This window comes from Gymnoscopelus braueri, assembly GCF_963280865.1.
Source record: "Gymnoscopelus braueri genome assembly, chromosome: 1".
Classification (NCBI taxonomy): Eukaryota; Metazoa; Chordata; class Actinopteri; order Myctophiformes; family Myctophidae; genus Gymnoscopelus; species Gymnoscopelus braueri.
This window is the reverse complement of record NC_137603.1, coordinates 22642571-22663967: the sequence shown is the minus strand read 5'-3', so window position 1 is coordinate 22663967 and position 21397 is coordinate 22642571. Positions and strand designations below refer to the sequence as shown.

Here is a 21397-nt window from a genome sequence, read left to right as displayed (position 1 = left end):
AATAATCTAAATTTAATTCTGTTTTAAGTAGCATGTGAGGTGTCAAACTAGGGTGTTTTTATGATTCTGAATCCATTGCAAGCATTTGTTTTGCACCAAAACCACTCCTTGGGCTAAAAACGGCCCAATCTCAATGGGCTTTTTACACAAAAAGTATACCTGGAAAAGGATGGCTATGGCTGTTTTTAGCCCAAGGAGTGGTTTTGGTGCAAAACAAATGCTTGCAATGGATTCAGAATCATAAAAACACCCTAGTTTGACCCCTCACATGCTACTTAAAAACAGAATTAAATTTTGATTTTTGTTTTGATTTTTTGTTAACCAAGGTTATGGTGGGTACCCCAACTTTAAGGAGCTGTCAAAAATTCTCCTAGGGGGACTGCATTTCAGTCTTTGTGAGATGTGTTACTAGACACCTTTACAAACACATTGGCGAAGATTTTTTTTGGTAAGGAATTTATTCCAAGATTGGAAAATATTCTGCTAATATCCCCTGACTAATTGCTTGTTTTTGGACTGAAGATGTATAACTGGGCTTACAGACACAAATTCAAACCGATTTTTATTAGCTTTTCAGTTGACAAGCGACCCAGCTGTACTATGTACCACTGAGTGCTTTCACCGCGGTGAAGTTGGTTTCACGTTGGATAGTCACCCAGTTTGCCCTTTATGGTGTTAAATGGGGCGTGGCGCAATGCAAATGATGCACACATTAACACACAAGTAATTTACAAACAGGTGGCATTCATCATCTGATACACCTGAGACGTGCACGAATCAAGGCTGTGCACAGTGCACACGCTTTGGTTGGTCTTTACTTAGGAGCAGATCTATTCTAAAATATTGGATGGATGGACGGATGGATGGAACCACTGACCGGCAGTGAGGTTGACGACCGAGGCGGTTCCCGCGGTGATGGCGTCCACCTGCGAGTGGATCTCGTGTTTGGACTCATCCACCTTGTTCTGGATCCATACCTTCGATGCCTAGGCGCACACACACACAGGGGTGTTTATACAGTATACAACACAAGTGTGTTTGTGTGAGTATTTGTGTGGTTATGCATTTGTATGACAATTAGCATTAGAGAGTGTGTGTGTGTGTGTGTGTGTGTGTGTAGTATATACCATATCCTGTCCCAGTGGTGGCAGGGCATCCACCTCGTCCAGGTCGACCTGAGCTTGTTGAACAGCCTGCATACTGGTGTTGATGGTTCCCATCAGAGCCTGCTGGGCCGAACTCTGCATGAGCGCACACAAACATGCACGCACACGCACACACACACACACACACACAAACACACGTTAGCTATACAGGCATCACTGCTTCTCAACATGGGGATTTTAACAGCGTAGATCGGGGTCCCAGAGATTAAAAAAAAAATCATATAAATTGGGGATCCGGGGCCGGGGTCCGCGAAAGCTTCTGAGATTTTTTCCAAGTGGGCCCTGATCCACTAACGGTTGAGAACCCCTGATGTACAGTACACACAATTTTCCATTTGTTGACGGAATTGTCAATATATTTAGTCTTAGTTTTTGTCATCATAGCTTAGTTCTTATGTAGTTTTTATTTCGTTTTCGTCGTTTCGTGAAAAAGGGTAGTCGACGAACATTTCTCGTCATAGTTTTGGTCGACGAAATCAACACTGCCCCCAAATCCTGTCCCCTCCAGGCTGTGTGGCTGCAGGTGTTCTTTCTAAACATAACATTCTAGCAGGTGATTATACACTAATTAGGACACCTCCAGAGGAGAGGGAACTAATTAGTCTAATCACCTGGTGTACGTCTTACGGAACACATCATTATGGACCTCTAGCTCACTGATTACCAACCTTTTTCATTTCAAGGACCCCCCAGTTTCTTTTTCTCTCTCTCTCTGGGACGCCAATCTACACTGTACGATCTGATCTGAGTGTACAAATGGATTTGTAAGGGTCCTAACTATCATTGTCATTTAGCTGGGGACCCCCTGGAACCCCTTCAAGGACCCCCTGGGTGTTAAGCACCAGTGATGTACCCTATACCAGTGGTTCTCAAAGTGGGGTCCAGGGTCCTTGGGGGGGGGGCGTTCCAGGGGGTCCCCAGAAAAGGTAGTTCATGTAGCGTCACAATAACTTTATCCATTTATACGTTAGCTATTCAGAAATAGCAGATCTACAAGCTCACAGCGCATAACTTTGTGCCACGCTGCGAGCTTGTACATCTGCTATTTTTGAATTAAAAAAATGTATAATCTTGAAAGTATTGGCAAATTTTGAATTTTTAAACATACATCTTCTCTTCTGGGGGTCCCTGGCACAAAACTTTTTCAGATGGGGGGTCCGTGGCCAATTACACATCAATTTGGGGGGTCTTTGACACAAAAAAGTTAGAGAAGCACTGCCCTGTACTGACCAGCGGGGGCATGTGTCCGCGGTGCATCTGTCCCATGGTGATCTGCTGCTGGGCAGAGGGCATGGTTCCCACGCTGAGCGAGTCGGTGCCGATGGACCCGGAGCGGATGACGCCGGGCAGCGCCACGGAGCCATGCTCCACACGGCCCACACGGTTAAACTGCTGCTGCAGGATGGTCGACCTGCACACGATAAATTCATTCATTCATTTAGAACAAATAAGCAAATATTCAATGTCAATGTACAGTGTTGAATAGTGGTAGTTGAATATTCTGTGGAACCTCTAATACACGCACACACACAGAAACACACACACTGGCCCGGACGGTTGGCGTAACCGTCTGGACACCTAGGCACACCTAGGCACAGCGTGATCTCGACTGTAATCTATCAATAAAAGGCAAAAAGCCCCAAAGATATATAAAACAACTAAAACAAAAAAAACGCACACTGGGGCTAATGCATGATCTCCTGGCAGAGAAAGTGACGGTAATAGTGGTTTAAAGCCTGATTTAAACAGTACTATATATTATATAACATGCCGAAAAAATAGCAGCTCTGCTATTTTGGGCAGAAAAAGAGACTTAGTATGTGCGTGTTTATTAAAGAGAGACAACACAGAAAGCAAGCCCCCGTCCTACAGTATCTCTACTTCCAGGAAATACAGCTTTGTTTCAGAGAAAGCCTTGTGAGCTTGTAGATCGCCTATTTTCAAAAGATTTAGACAAAATGGTGAAATGGGACATTCTGCATAATGACTACTCAAACTTTTGGTACTGTAAGTATATGTTGAGGACTTTTACCTGTAATAGAGTATTTCTATAGTGTGATATTGCTACTTATACTGAAGTAAAATAATCAGAGTAAAATCAGAGGCCATCCACATGTGCTGCGTGTTCGCAGCATTCAAGCCACTTGCCTCCAGTGCTGCACGACTGCATCGATAAGATTATTCTCTTTTTTTAACTGCAGCAAATACTCTGTCGGAAGAGGGAAACGATATCAACGGAGGCTAGAGCGGAAAAAAATAACTTCCTTTCTGTTCTGCAACAGGCAGATAAATGGACTAATACTCATCTAATCAGGAAATGTCCCGATACGGCCCCTCGCTTTGTCCGGCGCTACGAGATTTCCTCGAATAATTATTATCTCTCTGGAACAAGACCAGCTCAGGAAGCGGTTGTGTCAGGAGATGAGGTCCAGGGAGATGTATTAACTGTACTCTGCTGCAGTGCAGGGCACTTGTACTTAAAGCTTCCATTATGTTCGTTTTGTGTGTGAATAAAATGTTATTTCGTCCAATCTGTATGGTAGCAGCGGTTCCAAACCTGTGGGCCTGGGACCCCGTTGCACTGGTGGGCCATGAGGGCATTGCAAGTGGGCCCCCAAATAATTGGCAAAACACTAATAACAATATAAAAAAACCTTGAAAATGAGTTTTCATATTGATACCAATAAATAAGAATTACGGTAAGCTGCCAGCACGGTGTTCACACTTGTTTTCCGCAAAGAAGCCTGCAATGTATGTTTAGTAAACATACATTGCATTGTTTACCGTACCTTTACAATTTTGCACTAAAAAAAAAACTTAAAAAAAAACTGTAACCAAATAATGTCCCGGTGCAGGCCGGAGCAAAAATAAATAAAAGCCTGCTGCAAATAGCCGCCTGGTTCTTTTAAACGCCCGATGTCCAAATCGATTTCGCGTATTAAACGCCTGGGCTACTATTTGGAAATATACTACGTTAGTTCCATCGATCCATGCCAGAACACAATCAATTGATTGATCATGAGAAATGCATGCAGCCCAAAAGTATTCATTATGCCAGGTCCATTTCACAATCATCATATCATAATCAGTAATGCATTAATGTGTTTATCACTTTAATGCTGCAGCTGGTAAAGGTGTGGCTTATTTGAATTACTTTACGTGCTGCTGGGTAGATTAATCTATAATAACAACACATCATCATCATTTATTAGATAGCGTATGTTTTCTATTAATACTCTTAATCTGCAAAGTAACCTAAGTTGTCAAGTAAATGTAGTGGAGTAAAAAGTAAATGTTCCTCTGATAGTATAACAAATTGTAAAAAATCAAGTAAAGTATAATAAGTACCAAACATTGTACTTAATTACTGTACTTGAGTGTACTTAATAACTTTGCACCACTGATGCAGGGTCATAGAACAAAAGTGATGCCCATTGCTGTTGCCCATTGCTGTCAGGCAGAAACCTTGCATCTCCAAATTTCAACTTTTTATGTTTTACGTAAATGAATACCCTACTTCATCATACAAGAGTGTCGCACTAAAGAGTAAAAATAGCAGATCTACAAGCTCACAACACGTCGCGATGCGCCGCGTTGAGAGCTTGTAGATCTGTCATTTTCGCCATTTTCAAATGTTTTGAAAACAATAACGAAAAAAGGAACGGTTTTGGACATACAAGGTTTCCAGCCGACAGCGACGTTATTTTGCACCGAATGTGACCTTATTCTATTGTCCCAGCAGAACAACACCTGGGGAAATCTACTGGGCAAAGGGACAAAAGGCACCGTGATAAACTTTAGGAACACAGATATTTGTTCTGCCTCTTGGCCAGTTCTTACTGGAAAAAAAGAGACCTTTTGGTCTCAATGTAACTTTTACTGGTTAACCCATTCAATTCAGGAACGCATCTGTGTCATTTTTAGATTGATTTGGCTATTCAAAAATAGCAGATCTATGAGCTATGAGCTTGTAGATCTGCTATTTTTTTTAATTTGTGCAAATCTTTGAATATATATATTTTTAAGCAAACATTTGTAACTAAAATCTTTGCTTCTGTCTTCTAAATCCTAACAGTTTTCTGACAAGACGTATGTTGCTATATACTGTATCAGTGGTGCTTAAAACCTTTTTCATGTCAAGGACCCCCAAAATTATATGTATTTGGCCACGGACCCCCCCCCCCCCCCCCATCTGAAAATGTTTTGTTCCAGGGACCCTGGAAATGAAATGTTCAAATGTTCACGATTTTTCAAAAATAGCAGATCTACAAGTTCATATGAGCTTGTATATCTGCTATTTTTGAATAGCCAAAGTATAAAATATGGATAAAGTGGTTACATGGATGCGTTCCCGGTTTGAATGGGTTAAATAAAAGGTTATACATTTCTCAACAGATTCTGGCCTCAGCGTTGCTGAAAAGAACGTTGGGAATGTCGCAAGCAGTGCCAAGCGGCTCCAGTTTTTTATTTGCACATACAGATACTTTTCTTTTTTGTCAGGGTATGTCTGAAAACCTGGAAGGGTGTTTTTGTCAAACCTACTTCTTAGGGGAGACGGATTCCTCCAGCATAGTGGATTCCTCATCACCTTCCAGGCCAAAGCGGTCCTTGCTTTGCTTCTGCAGGACAGGAGAGAGAGGGAGCATGCATGTTAAAAACGTATAGAATACTTCTCGTAGGACAAAATAGTGAAAATAGCCCAATCTACAAGCTCACAGCATGCCGTGTCTGTTGTGAGCTTGTAGATCTGCTATTTCCGTCATTTGAAACGTTTTGAATAATCTTGAAAAATGCAGACTATTTTTGAAAATGTAATGACCCAAAAATGCAAAAGTTAGGATGTTGTGCAACATGTTTTAGAAAAGACGACCTACAAACAGACCGACCGCACCCTCACCACCTGTGGTCTTTGGCCCCGCTCCCTGCAAGTTGGGGTGGGGGGGGGGACCTCAGGTTGAGAAACACTGCATTAACCACTTAAACCCCAGAATCCGGGGGAACCTTCATAGAAAATTACAGATCTACGATGCGTTGTGAGCTTGTAGATCTGCTATTTTCGGTGAAGAGATCTGTTGTAGAGGGGGGCGCAGACCAGGTACAAAGCCAAAGGTCAAGTTTACCAAGTATTGAGGGTTTAAGTGGTTAAACATTTGCTCAGAGTAGTTTGAAGGGCCACCGCCGCAGTGGAGGAATTTAGCACAGCTCCCGGTGGAGTAACATGACTGCGATTGGCCCCTGCGGCACAAATACTTTTCTTTGGGTCCCCACAGCTCCCCAGCCGCCCGTCCGTCCTCAAATAACTTTACTGGTTGGCATGCCGATAACACGCTGAACCAATAACCATCAAAGATGGTTCTCAATGTGAGGGGTCCAGGGACCCCCAGGGGTCCTTGATGGGGTTACAAGTAGCCTCGTTCCCAGCATTACTCATCTGCGAAGAGAAAAGCCTGGTCACGACCTAAAGCAGAGAGAGTCTATAGGGGCGGAACAAACGGTACAAACCTACGTACTATGGGTGACCGGGCCTTCTGCTCGGCAGCGCCGCGCCTGTGGAACAGCCTTCCTATTAACCTGAGAGCACCACAGACCCTGGACTCTTTTAAAATAGGCCTGAAAACGTTTTTGTTTCAGAGGGCATTTTCGTGTTGAATTGTTGTTTAGTCTGTTTTTAAATCTTGCTTTTAACTTTATATGATTGATGATGTTTTACCATGTGGCACTTTGAGATTCCTTGTGAATGAAAAGCGCATTACAAATAAAATTTATTATTATTATTATTATTATCCGTCGTACGTATTTCCCCCGGAAAAATGGAAAGTTACGCTGGGAACCCACCAAAAAAAGCCTCACTCGCACCACGCTTTTATTGTGGCCGCTCGCCAAACCCGGCCAATGCATTTAAATGAGAATTTGTGCGGAAAATCTTATTTTTCCCCGCTCAGAGCGTGGAAAACAATAGTCACGTGCGCGAATGGAGCGTTGCACTCATTAACATTGTAACTCACAATTATACCCTGACCCCTAAGGGTCCAATTGGACCCCTGGTGGTCCACAGACCCGACGTTGAGAACCAGTGCTATATGACACCCCGTTCTCATATATATAAGTCTCAAAATAAGTCAAATCCATACATATAGATCCACCAGATGACCGTTCCAAAAAAAATGCGTGAGCAAATCGACCGCCCAGCGCTGTGCTTCATTTTACTGCCAGAGCCTCTAGAGCGAAGCAGCACAGTTCCAACCACAGACACAATATGTCCCCCAGGAAGGATATCGATTGGTTCCGATTGATGGGGCTTCCGAGAATGGCTCCCTCACCTTCTTCAGGATGATGTCGATGTATCCAGCGATAAGTTGAGAGATCTGTTCACCCTCAGTGGTCTGCACCGAATAGTAGCTCTCCTGGTACTCCCCGAAGTCCTGCACGCACACGCGCACACACACACACACACACACACACACACACACACACACACAGTTCCATCAAACTACAATTCATGGTGGGGTGAAGTCCTTGATACACTTCGCTGAACGTGGTGTCGGAAATAGGCGATCTACAAGCTCACAACGAGTCGCAAGCGTGCCATGTTGTGAGCTGGTAGAAACTGCTATTTTCGGTGTAAGACTGTACATCGGATATTTTCGGCGTGCACTGTGCACAAAACTAAGTATAAATACCCACTTTACCACTTCATCCCTATTCTGGGGGCAAACATTAGGCGAAAAGAGTTGATCTACAAGTTCACAAAGTGTCGCAGCGCGACGCGTTGTGAACTTCTACACATCAATATCTCTCAGTGATGGTGTAGAGGTAAAAAAGGAGGCTGCGTAGCCGCCTAGTATAGAACCTAGAGGTACTCCGGTCAATGATGTATATACTGTAGGGTTTAAGTGGTATAAGGTTATACACGGTGAGCTTGTAAATTGGCTATTTTCGGTGTGCGACACTGCAAATATAAATTCCCCCACAACAGTTATACTGTGGGACAAGGAACCACTGCAGTGACAGGCCTGGGTTTTCCCCAGAGGATTTAGGGGAAGGATTAATGTGTATCTTACTGTAGAACCAGTTGTTTCACACACTACATACTCTGTCGGGTGACGTCACACCACTGCAGCAGACAGTTGTGGCAAATTAATCTAATAACCGCTACGAGGAAGGCAGACTTTATGTCAAAAACAGCGCAGGGGAGCGAGAACTCCAGAGACGGAACATTTTCTTCTTACAATGTACACTGTGTGCACATAATGCATGCATCGCACATCGTGTCTTAGGAATCGCAAAGTTGCCGGGAGCGAACTGACAGCGGCTGAAAATTGCAGCCCCCTCCAAAAAAATTGGGATATGTTTGAATAACCGAATCAACTCTATGCATATATATCAAACGGGGGAGTCAACGAGAGGCATATGTCTAAACTTCAAAGCGTTCGGTTGAGTCAACGTGGGAAAAAAAAAGGGAGAGGGGATTAAGAGGGAGAGAGAGAGGATTAATTCAATAGAAGGCCGGTGAAGACAGCATGTGTACCTGATCTCCTAGATTAAATCCCCTGTTGCACATTGACTGCGGGTGTCGACACAAAGGAGAGTTATTGACAAGCCAGACAAAGGAGTTTGTTCAATAGCTGAAGTGTGCAAAAGAGTGACTACGGAGAAATAGAATGTGTGGATGAATGTTTATGACCATTGTGGAAAAGTAGAATTTGCTACTCCAGCTAGTTAACCCATTAAGACCTGAGGTGATTCTTCTTAAAATTCTTTAAAAAAATCTAAATCCTAACAGTTTTGTGAAAAAAATATATAAAATATTTTTTTCACGATTTTTCAAAAATAGCAGATATACAAGCTCGTAGCGCGGCACTCGGTGCCGCGCTATGAGCTTGTAGATCTGCTATTTTTGAATAGCCAAGGAAATCTTAAAATGACACAGATGCGTTCCCGGTCTCAATGGGTTAAGCACACAAACATATTGGTACTGTAGGCTCTGAATATGAATTAAAGATGCTTCTGGTTCTAGGATTGAGACTTAAGTTCCAGAGAGAATTCACAGGTCTAGCCGAGTTCTGCAGCATTGATAATTGTGTCTTGTCTGGCACCAGCCCCTGAATCGCTATAGTCACACAGATTAAAACCTTCTATATGATTCAGGGGTTTGGTGTTGCTGTCGTTCAGTCCGTTTCCTCAGTTGGAATTCCAACTGGGCCAATCAGCGTCCTTTGAAGTCGACGATGGAAGTCGACGGCGCGAAACAGTGGGTGCATTCAGAAAAACGCTCCGAGTACATTTCAGAGCGCTCTCGTTTTAATATCATACAGTGCTCCCCATCTCAGTTAATTTCTGAACGGTCAGATAGCACCATGGGGAGTGTATTTCCGCACTGTGGTAACGTAAAAATTCTGTGACTGGCTTGTGATTGGTCAGCTGGGGATTAACTAATCGCTGTGCCCATCTCAGAAAAACAGCTGCATTGGGAGCACTTTTAGACTGAATAATGAAGTAAAACAAAACGTAAATTCAGGCTGAGTGTCACGCAGTGGTGGAAAAATTACTCAAATTCTTTACTTAAGTAAAAGTACCAATACGGCAATATAAAAATACTCTGTTACAAGTAAAAATCCAAAATTAAAAATGTACTTGAGTAAAAGTACAAAAGTATTGGCATCAAAATGTACTTAAAGTACCAAAAGTAAAAGTACTAAATATTTGAAAATAGCCGATCTACAAGCTCACAACGCGTCGCGATGCGACGCGTTGTGAGCTTGTAGATCTGCTATTTTCAAATAGCCTATGTATAAAATAGGGCTAAAGTGGTTAATGTATGTTTCATTATATCATAGTTTATATCTGAAAAGTAACTAGTAACTAAAGTTTTCAAATAATTGTAGTGGAGTAAAAGTACAATATTTGCCTCTGAGATGTAGTGGAGTAGAAGTAAAAGTATTGGAAATTGGAAATACTCAAGTAAAGTACAAATACCTCAAAATTGTACTTAAGTACAGTACTTGAGTAAATGTGCTTGGTTACTTTCCACCACTGTCACGTTAACTTGTGACTGCATCTGCAGACAAAGCGTATCCGGGCATGTATGTATTTATGTGCAACTTCCGACAATATATCTTGCTCAGCTTCTTGATGTCTCTGTGCGTTGTGTGTCTGGTGTGCGTAGGACGCAGCCTCTTACCAGAGTGAAGCTCTTGGGAGAAGCCGCCCACCTCTTGACGGTGGTCAGCGGCCACTCCTGGACCACGTCTTTGGTCTTCTCCTCCACCCTCATCACCGACTCTTTGGTTATCCCCAGAAGACGAAGCACCAGCTTATTTTTACTCTTCATTTTCTCCTGCACAACACAAACACATGGCTCTTTAGTCTGGCAGGAAGGTGCACGTGGGCCCTGACACATCCCAGCACCCACTGCAACAGGTGCAGGGCACAGTGAAATCCTCAGTGTGTACAAATGTCATACAGAGGATTATACTGTATATCATGTCCACTAGAGCAGTTAGTTCTCAAATGTTTTCATATCAAGAACCACCCAAATTGATATACATTTGGCCACGGACCCCCAACTGAAAATGTTTTATGCCAGGGACCCCCAGAAGAGAGGATTTGTGTTAAAACATAAAAAATCAATAGAGATGTTTCAAACACTTTTGTGATTTTTCCAAATTTGTTCAGAAATAGCAGATGTACAAGCTCACAGTGCGGCAAGAAGTGACACGCTGTGAGCTTGTATATCTGCTATTATTATCTGCCACGGTAACACATTTATATCTGCCACGGTAACACATTTATATCTGCCACGGTAACACATTTAGCTGGGGACCCCCTGGAACTCCTCCAAGGACCCCTGGGGGTCCCCGGACCCCACTTTGCGAACCACGGCACTAGAGAGATGCCCATTGGGAATGCATGACCCTTCTGATTATGCGATACCCTTTGTACCCGTCGGTCGAACGGTTCTCGGGATATGCGGGTGACAGTCATACAGAGACGCACACAGACATTCTGTGCACTTGTGCGTTTTCTTACTGCAGTTGGCAAGGTTGCAGCGCAAAGCTTTTTGTCACGCGTGGAAAATGTTTCAAGCCGCACCACTTACAGAAATCAAATTATGAAATGTCAAAGCAATGGCACCAAAAATGTGTTGCAACGGGGAAATAAACCAAATACACCAATTCAGTCTCAACTTCTTTTCTTTTTTTGACAACCGAAAACATGACACATGAGTAATGTACCGTCTGAGGAGGGCACATACAGTATAGTAGAGTGGGTGAGCAATTTTGCCAATAAACAATTTTCCACAGTAGGTTTATCCAATATGGCCCACTAGATTGGTTTTCTCTTAAGAAGTTGAACATGAGTTCATGGCCACTTCAGCAGCACAACAAATTAATAGCAGCAGCTGCAGCAATAAAGACGGGGGGAAAGAAAGCATGGAGAGAAAAAAAAGGGGAATTCCTGCTGCTGTAGGTTTAGTCATCTCAAGCTTGAGTTCTACTTTGTTGTACCGAGATCTTGTATTTCCGGGGAGTGAAACGAGACACACCTTTCCCCATTAACAGTACTGGAATAGCACACACACCGACACCTTGTGATGTGATGAAGTGTGGGTAGGAGGGGCACAGAGATGGAGACTTGTAAGTAGAAAGAGAGGGAGGAGAATGCACACGCACGCACACGCACACACACACACACACACACACACACACACAATATGTTGGCTATTCAAAAATAGCAGATGTACAAGCTCACAGCGCGTCACTTTCTGCCGCGCTGCAAGCTTGTACATCTGCTATTTTTTAAATGTTCAGAAAAATATCTAAGATGTTTGGAAACTTTACATAAATCTTCTCTTCTGGGGGTCCCAGGCACAAAACATTTTCAGATGGGGGTCCGTGGCCAAATACATATCCGTTTGGGGGTCCCTGACACGAAAAAGTTTGAGAACCCCTGATCTAAATCACATTCTTGACAAAAAACATGACAACAACCCATTCCCGGTGTCTGTAAAGGCAATCAGATGGTTTTCTCAACAGAATAGCTTCTAGCCCAGTGTTGTTGGGGTGACAGGCGCGTAGGAGGGCATTGTGTATGTGTGTGTGTGTGTGTGTGTGTGTGTGTGTGTGTGTGTGTGTGTGTGTGTGTGTGTGTGTGTATGTATGTGTGGGGCAGCGATTGTGCAGAGATCTTCCTACACACACCATCTCTTGGCTTGCATTTTAAGTGCTGCTGGAGACAGCCTTTAACCAGCACTGATAGAATATTCACAGCTAGATGAATACGACCGGCACCACAGCTCCTGTTTTCACCCTGTCAGCACCTCTCTCATCTTTGTCTCCTCGCTTTCCCTTCAGTGTTCTCTCTGTGTGTGTGTGTGTGTGTGTGTGTGTGTGTGTGTGTGTGTGTGTGTGTGTGTGTGTGTGTGTGTGTGTGTGTGTGTGTGTGTGTGTGTGTGTGTGTGTGTGTGTGTGTGTGTGTGTGTGTGTGTGTTGGGTACAAGATGGCGACAAGGGGACATGGCAGGTGCACACTGTGACACAAGCGATTCCCACCTGGTTTTACACTCCATATTCAAATTCTACCTTCACACCCCTATATACAGTACTGTGCCAACACGTTCCCATCCCTGCTCGACATGTTTTGACACTTGGGCGGGTAGCTCTACTGTAAGTGTCACTTACTCAATGCGCAGTTCTCACATTAAAAGGAGCACTTCACCCATTTTCAACCTTATCTTCATGGTGGTAGGGTTGGATGGTACCCTTTCTGTCTATTCACTCTGTGTCTCATTGGTGGGCAGTTCAGAAACCTGCCTACCAGTGACATCATTGATGGGGATTCCTCGCTAAATAGAAACTACAGGCTCTCTCTTCCTGGAAAGTTAGTTATATACTGTAGTAGGGGTGTGCCGATACACTAATTTCACGAAACGATACAATACTATATTGGGCTCACAACTTCGATACGCACTTTTTTATTATGAAAATATATGGGGGAGAAAAAAAGCAAATGCAAACAAATAATTCTGTTTTTGCATTATTCAGACATGCAAACTTTGCAGCTACAATAGCCGTTTTGAATCCAAATAGGGCAATAGTGTGACACCTGACCCGAAAAAAAACAACATGTTGTCAACCTTTTCACCTCGGGGCTGTTTGCATGCCTGATTATTATTAAAAAAAAAAAAAAAAAAAATCCCCAAAACGATACATATCGTCACAAAAACGTATCGCGATATATCGCGGGACGATATATCGGCACACCCCTATTATATAGGTTAAGGGCTTTAGGACTGCAGTGTGGGCCCAGTTCAGCTGTCATTTGAATTATACTTCATAGCGCAAATAGTGCTGTGATCTTGCAGATCACAGCACTATTTGCGCTATGAAGTATAATTCAGGATTAAGTTTCGACTAATGATGAACACTAGATCATGTGGACACCAGCATATTTTTGGTCATTTAGTATTTTGTTAATTTCTTGCCCCACCTTCGCTGTGGCCACGGATGCTGTTCACAACAAGCTAGCAATTATCTGGCAGCGACACAGAAAACAGCTTGGCACCGTCATCCGTGTGGCTTCAACATGCAGAGCTCATAAGCAACCCGTTGCCAGGAAGCGGTCTCATTTTTTCTGTCAAAGCTCTGCAGCTGACAGAGGCCAGCTGAGGTGACAACGGGGCGAAAAAAATGAAAGAGAAAAAAATGCCGTCGTGGACAACTCGACAAACAAAACAGAAACACACACACACACACTTAGCATTCCTTTCATGGTTGTAATTCCAGTAGAGATGCACCTGGCTGCTATCAGCAGGCTGGTGCTCATGGCAGCTAGCCCCCCCCCCCCCAATAGAAAGAGGGATGATGCATCTGTTAGCAGTGTGACTACATTGCAGAAACCTCTCATCTTTTCTTTTTTTTTTTGTAAATTAATGCCCTACTTCGTCATACTACAGCGTCACACAAAAGTTGCAAATATAGCCGATCTCTACAGTAGATCAGCTATTTCTGCTATTTATTTATTTTTAATTCTGAAAAATAACAGTTTTGGACATCCACCCGACAACGACGATATATACTGTAGTAATAATACTCATGGCCTGGGTTCACCCTCCATCTCCACTCTCTACTTTATACTGCATGACTTTACTGGAAGGAACCATGAGTCGGTGTGCCTTGATTAATAGCATTCACAACATCTTTTTATAGCGTATATAGTGCGACATTAATGAACGTGCAATAAAAGCATCTTTCGTATAATACTTTATCTGCATGTTTTATTCAGACCATTCTGCGGTCTGCCTCTGCACTGAGGTACTGTAGGAGTATAACTGCTGAAAGATTATAATAGATATTACACCGGCCCACTTGAAGGAAAAATATGAGCAGTTGTATTGTAAACTTGAGGTTCGGGCCCTGAAACCCACGAGGCACCTGGGGCCCCAGCTGTTGTGTCTGACACCAGTGCCTGTTGAAAATCTCCATATTATGTGCATTTGACACCGTTTCTGTTGTGTCTGACATCTGTGCACGTTGATCTCCATATACAGTATGTGCATTTGAGTCCATATATATGTGCATTTGACGGTTGACGGGGGCCCAGATCTCAGGATCCACAAAGAAACGGTGTGGCTCTTACTATGTGGACCTGGGACTTCATGTAACCAGCCTGAGAGGTCCTCAACGTCAGTCGTCATGTACCGCACAAGGGAGAAGTCTCCCCTCAACGCTTTCTTGCCAGAAAACCTTGGCCGCCAAAACATAGCGACCATGGGCTTTCCATTTGTACACTATCAGACTTAAATGAACACTCAGGATTTTACGGTGTATTTAGGATATATGCCAAAACAAAACAGGTGCATTCCTCCGTGTGCGTATTTTATTTTTTCCACTTCAAGCCCAGACCAGATGAGTTTTTCTTTTTTATTTGACATCTGGTTGTCCTTAAAGTTTAATGCTCAGGTGGAATTGGATTCTTTTCAAGACAGTTAGGAATGCTTGCAGTATGAGATGAGGGCCAACAGACAGTGGTGGGCTTGTAACTAAGTACAATTTTGAGGTACTTTTATTTTGCTTGAGTATCTCCATTTCTTGATACTTTATTACTCCACTACATCTCAAAGGCAAATATTGTAATTTTTACTCCACTACAATTATTTGACTATACTTACTTTGTAGACTTTTATTAAGAATATAAAACCCATATTCTATAATTTAGCTGTTCGAAAATAACCGATATACAATGCGTCTCAATGACGTGTTGTGAACTTGTGAATCTTTCTATTTTTCTACAGACAAACTTTAAATGTCTTCAAAAAAGTGTATGAGTATTTAAGTATATTTTGATGGCAATACTTTTGTACTATTACTCAAGGAAATTTTGAAGACAGGACTTTTACTTTTAATAGAGTATTTCTACATTGTAGTATTGCTACTCTTACTGAAGTAGAAAAATAAATAATCTAAGTACTTCTTCCACCACTGCCAACAGGCAGCTCTCAGTTGGTACTGCATGAAAAGTCTTTTATGTTCTGCTAGAACTGGCCAATTTCCGCAACCTGCCGGCTATAGTGCCTTCACACTTAAATGTCTTTAGCAACATTGGAATGAAATGCGAGTTTCCCCTTTGAACAAAGACATGTCTGCTGTCGGCCTGAGGAAGAGCGACCAGGTCAAAACGCGTCCGTTTCTTTTCTCCCTGGTGAGGCAAATAAATCAATGAAAAGTATTTAAATATAAAAGGACATAACTTGAGTGCTGGCTGTTTTCTTGTTTCATTGTAAAGACTTTAGTTTTAGTTAGTTTTACAAGTGCATAGGAATAGAATAGGGATGCTAGGATTCATGTGATTAAACTTTTTATTTTAGGTTCAGTTATCAAAATTATTGTTTGCATTTTAGTTTAGTATAATAATCCGGCATTGGGGAGATATTGAACAGGTCGGTCATCATATCGGTATAGGCAATATCGGTTCCCTATATTCCTCAAAGTGACGGGGTGCATCCGGTGAAAGCCAGAATTACACTCAATGTAAACAGGAAGTAAGCGAGGGGGGAAAAATGGCGTTCGGCCACAGATAAAAAAAAAGGGATTAAAACACTTCTTTATTGAAAAATACAGACTAATACATTGCACAAAGACTCCGAAGCGCAAGTTAACATTTGTTTTGTTCATGTACGGAGAAGTACAGGCTTTACTGGTGAAAGTGCAGGACGCACTGGGGGGTGCAAGCCAAGACCATCGTAGATACGAAAGTAAAAGTCAGACCCGATAAAATACATCTATGATAGTCTTGATCCAAGGCTAACGTTATGCCAATATGTGCATCAGACGGTCTATTAAATCAGGTAATGAGAATGCACTATTCTTTTCTCTTTTTTTCCAAGTCTGCATCTGCTCCCAGAATCACAGTTACTGTGTAACAGGTGTAAGGTAAACCATACTGGAAACCGTCCATTTGACCATGCAAATAATCAGTAATCAGATACCTGGGTAAAGATGATTTTCAGCTGCTCACCTTAACCAGGAAGAATGAGACTCCATATGTCCTCAGGGACCTGGCCAGTTTGACGTACATCACTTTGGCCTCGATCTCTGTCATCTCTCCACACATTTTATGTTCCTGGGGGTTAATATGAGATTAAATAAATACCCTAGCATTATTATGCCTGCACAATAAAACCCTCAGTGTGCATCTAAAGCCACTTAAGCCTCACAGCATTGTACAGCAAAAATACCAGATCTATAAGCTCAAAACGTGTCACAGTGCGACATGTTGTGAGCTTACAGATCTGGTATTTTTGCTGCACATCACCTACATGCGACAGGGCATAAATTAAACATATATAGCCCTATAATGACATGACCCAAAAAACAGGGACGCAAGATTTAATGTAGTAAAAATGTACCCAAATGAGCAGATTTGAACTCTCTGGGTTACATTGACACTGATGATTTTACTGTGTGACGGAGATTAATGCTGAAAAAAAGCAAAAATAATTATGCTTAATTCCTTCTTAAATCCCACCTGGAAGATTTTCTTTTCGCCTCCTCCCCTCTGCTTGATGTACTCTTTAGGAAGAAACTCCTTCAGGCTAGAGGAGAAATTAAATGAAGGTAGAGGTTATAAGTTCATACATAAAACCATATGGTCCCTGGGTTTTCTACTGCAAGCGTACAAACTCAAAACAAACAAATCCTCCACAGAGTCTGATAAGCCTGTGGCTTCCCTGTGCAATCCGGAGCTAACCAAGGACAGCAAGTTAGTTCGCGGACGAAAATAGACAGACTAGACAAGCTCGCAGATTGTCTATTTTCGTTGTTTGAAAAAGAAAAAGAGAAAAATATATATAATGGATTAAATGGTTGACTGTGTGAAACCCATAGTGAAATGTGCTCTGTGTAGAAGTGTGTTTGATTGGCAGGTGCTTACTCCAGGAATCCAGGCTTGTGTTTGTGCTCTATGTGCGGTCCAAACTGGATCTGTGCCTGGATGCCTCCGAACTCACCCGCCTTGTCAAACGACACGGGGTGAGAGCCGTTCAGGATGTCGTCCCGGGCCTGAAACACAAAAGGAAAAGAAAGGCGTTCATTATTATGGGGGGTGTGGGGAAATAAATAGAGTGCATTCATATACCTGCACCTCCTCTCCTCTGCTCCCCTGCCCTCCGACGCACAAACACACGTACAATATTCTATCAATATGCTGATGAAGTATTGACATTCACATTTCATGCCCGGTAAATAAACACCAGCTAAGTGACTTTCTGTGAAATAATGTTCCATGGCATTTACCTCCATTCAATAACATCACCTTCATTACAGTGCATTCACAGTGTTTTCAGTTTTTTTTCTCTCTCCCTCATTTTCTCCCAATTGTAGTTATTTCCAATTACCACCGTTTCTGCCTACCGTTTGGTCTCGGGGAGGGTGTGTAGACCAGCAATTCTCAACCTGTAGGTCGAGGCCCACTGGTGGGCCGTGAGGATATTGAAGTGGGCCCCCAAATAGGCTCATTGATTATTTTTTTATCATGGCATTTTTTTTCTTTAAAACCTTGAAAAATTTGTTTTCATTGTGATACCGATAAATAGGAACTTAAAGTATACTACGTTAGTTCCATTGATCCAAGCCAATCGATTGATTCATCATTAAAATAAACACAGATTGTGTTCGATGGAGTGCCGCCCGGCCAAGCTGGACACACTGTGGAGACGGCCCTCAGTCAGAGTTTGTAAGCCACATCTCCAGTGCCACAGATAGACAACGCAACACCACTCCCGCTGCCCTGGCTATAATCTCACTCTCCAGCCTCCCCTCATTTGAGTAACAAGACCCCAAGATGCTTGAACTGCTTTAGAAAAGGCAATCCACCCGTTTCCCACTGAGAGGAACCATGGCCTCTGTGAGGTTGTGGGGAATAAATGTATTACTTTGACTGGTGTCTGCAAATGCTCTGATGCTCTTTCCTCTGACTGCAGACATTTCAATTATTGGTCCCACCTTTGTTTGTAACACTGTAATCTCCTCTTTTAAGCCTTTATTTGATAGAGACAGTGAAGTGATATGCAGCAAATGGTCTGGCGGTTGGCCGGCCGGGAATCAAACAGGGGACTCGCTGACCAAGGCATTTTGCATCCAGCTGTTTTGCGCCCTTTAACTTGGCTAGCGGGTCACTCCGAGCGTACTGTAATCTCAACCTTCCTTATGGTAGAAGTAGAAATTCTTGTACAGCACATATTTTGGGGGTACATGAGACCAGACTATCTTAATTAAATATTTTACACAGCAGTAGTGCTATTTTCTTGCTAAAGAAATGCTGGCGCAGGGCCAGGGAGTCAGTCAAATCTCTGAGAACCAGTTAATTGAAACCGGACTCCTATCTGGCCACCCATCACTCACAGCTATTTAGAAAGGAGTGCAGGACCCTGGCTGGAAAATTAAAGTGCTGCTTTTATCCCCAGGAGACCATGGGAGCCAGGGGTGTGTGTGTGCTACTAGGAACACCCTCCATTTTAATAGGGAGACCCCTTTGACACAAACACACACACAGAGAGGGAGTTACACGCTCTGCTTCCCCCGCCTGTCTCCCTCCTCCTGTAACTCTGAGTGTACAAATGAAACCAAATGGACCCGTTCCATTTTGTACCCTCTCAGAGTTAAATCAACACTGAGGATTTTACAGTGTAGATGTCTGTGATCAGGGGCTCACTGACCTCTACTCTGTGGAGACTGTGGTGGTCCCTCGACTGCAGTACACCTTTTGTGTTCCCTTAGCTCCCTTTTCTTTTTCATCTCGTTTTATTTCTCTTCTTTTGGCAGGTCTGGTAGTCTAGTTGTTACTGCTTTATGTCTGACAGTAACATTCAGATGTTTTGGCAATTTAGGAAGAAGCTTATAGTCCAGACAGGTGTTAGTGTGATGCGATGTAACGTGTGGATTAGCGTGTGGATTCAGGACTCCTGGATCACTGTCCTCCACTCCCTCCTGTCTAGTATCAGGGTCTCGAGCTCTACACTGTTGTTAGCACGCTGTCACGCCACAGTGTGTCTACGTAGGTGGTGCACCTCCTTCCCCTCCTGGCTGTGCCTTCGGTTGGCACCCACAGTGTCAGTTCCGGGTGCCTCACACAGTGCCCAGCCAGCCTCATCCATCTCTCTCCGACCTTGTCTGTGACCTGCGGGAGGCCTCCGTAGAGGTCCACGTTTCTGATGTGGTCCGCCCATGTGACACCCGGTACCATTCGTAGGATTCTGATAGACGCCATCCAGGGCCTTTTCCTGCTGTAGCCTACTGTACCATGTCTCGGCCCTGTACAGCAGTACTGGCTCCACTACCACCAACAGCCGCCTCTTGAGGTCATTTCCCATGTCAGATTTACACACTCACCTCATCCCATACAAGGCATTCCAGGCAGATGTATAATCTGGTAGTGATATTAACATAAGCTGTACAAATTCCTACACACCATTTATAAAAACAGCTAGCAGCCTGAATGCAAGCACACTCACCACCGGATAAAGGTCAGGTTGGTTTCCTCCTTTGCTAATGTACAAAGCAATGGGTATGTGAAGAAAATTTATTTTTTGCCAAAAATAATTGTGTCTGCATGGCCCATATTCTGATGGCAGAAGGCAGGACACAACTACTGTAGGTGGAACCCAACTTTTGTCTAAGCTGATGCACAATATCGTATGGTTAAATTTAGACTTATTAGTATTATTACTATGGTTATGTCTAGACATGGCAGCAGTGTGGTTTAATTAAGATCCTAATCTTAACCTTAGGCCTAAGTTCCGCTTTTAGTATGGTTTTGCTTAAACACGGGTTGGCCGTGGTTTAATTAATTAATTTTAGATAAGGTTTGGCTCGGTTTGTATGGTTACATGTATGCATGGCTTTAATTTAATGTGGTTTAATTCAATTATTTTAGTTAAGGTTAGACAATTAATGTAGTTAGGTTACGGCATGGATTTGGTGTGGTTTAATGAATAAATGTTTAGGTAAGGTTAGGCTCCGTTAGTAAAGTGGTGTAGTTAAAGGTAGGGTAAGTGATATTTTTTGGTTAAAACAAAAAGTATTTTATTAAAAGGTTAAAATACTATATTCTGATAGTAATCATTGCTATAGAGTGTTTTTTCGGTAACAGATGTCTCCCTGTCGTTCCAGCTCTTTAATAAACTGAAAATACATTTTTCGGTAGGTGTCAAAATCTCAGCCAATCAGGAGAAAGTACCCATTTTTAAGCTTAATTTGTATAGTGTTCCAGTTCCAATTTTGCCTGCTCATTTCTTAGTGTCATCACTTCCAATTTCACTTGTTTAATCTGTATCCTGATTGAGTTCTCTGTCCTGGTTGGATAAAATTGGAAATGAAACTGAAACTGAAACGAAAATGCATTTTCTGTTTAATAAAGAGATGGAGAGACAAGGAGACTCCTAATACTGAACAAACACTCTATAGCAATGAGTACTATCAGAATATAGAGCTATTTAACACTTATTTTAACCAATGCAAATCACTTACCCTACCTTTAAGGTTAAGGATCTTGTACATCAAGAGGTCAAATGCCACCTCCCATGAGGCCATGACCCAGAGGGTAGGTCATGGCGGTGCGTTGTGAGCTTGTAGATTGGCTATTGCCACTATTTTTAGATGTTTGTAAAATAATAATAAAAAAAAGGAACAGTTTTGGACATACAAGGTTTCCACCCGAAAGCATTGATATACTGT

General features: G+C 42.7%; 1 protein-coding gene across 1 annotated transcript in view; it reads right to left on the bottom strand.

Moving 5' to 3' along the window:
• LOC308092067 (talin-2) overlaps positions 1 to 21397 on the bottom strand; it is a 186061-nt gene that overhangs the window by 89275 nt on the left and 75389 nt on the right. The window contains exons 8-16 of the mRNA XM_080437863.1: positions 17598 to 17725; positions 17193 to 17259; positions 16683 to 16787; positions 10348 to 10503; positions 7487 to 7588; positions 5709 to 5785; positions 2397 to 2577; positions 1128 to 1241; positions 878 to 986 (exon numbers count right to left, since the gene is read on the bottom strand). Coding sequence (XP_080293989.1) covers positions 878 to 986; positions 1128 to 1241; positions 2397 to 2577; positions 5709 to 5785; positions 7487 to 7588; positions 10348 to 10503; positions 16683 to 16787; positions 17193 to 17259; positions 17598 to 17725 — 1039 coding nt within the window. The remainder of the gene's footprint in view (positions 1 to 877; positions 987 to 1127; positions 1242 to 2396; positions 2578 to 5708; positions 5786 to 7486; positions 7589 to 10347; positions 10504 to 16682; positions 16788 to 17192; positions 17260 to 17597; positions 17726 to 21397) is intronic.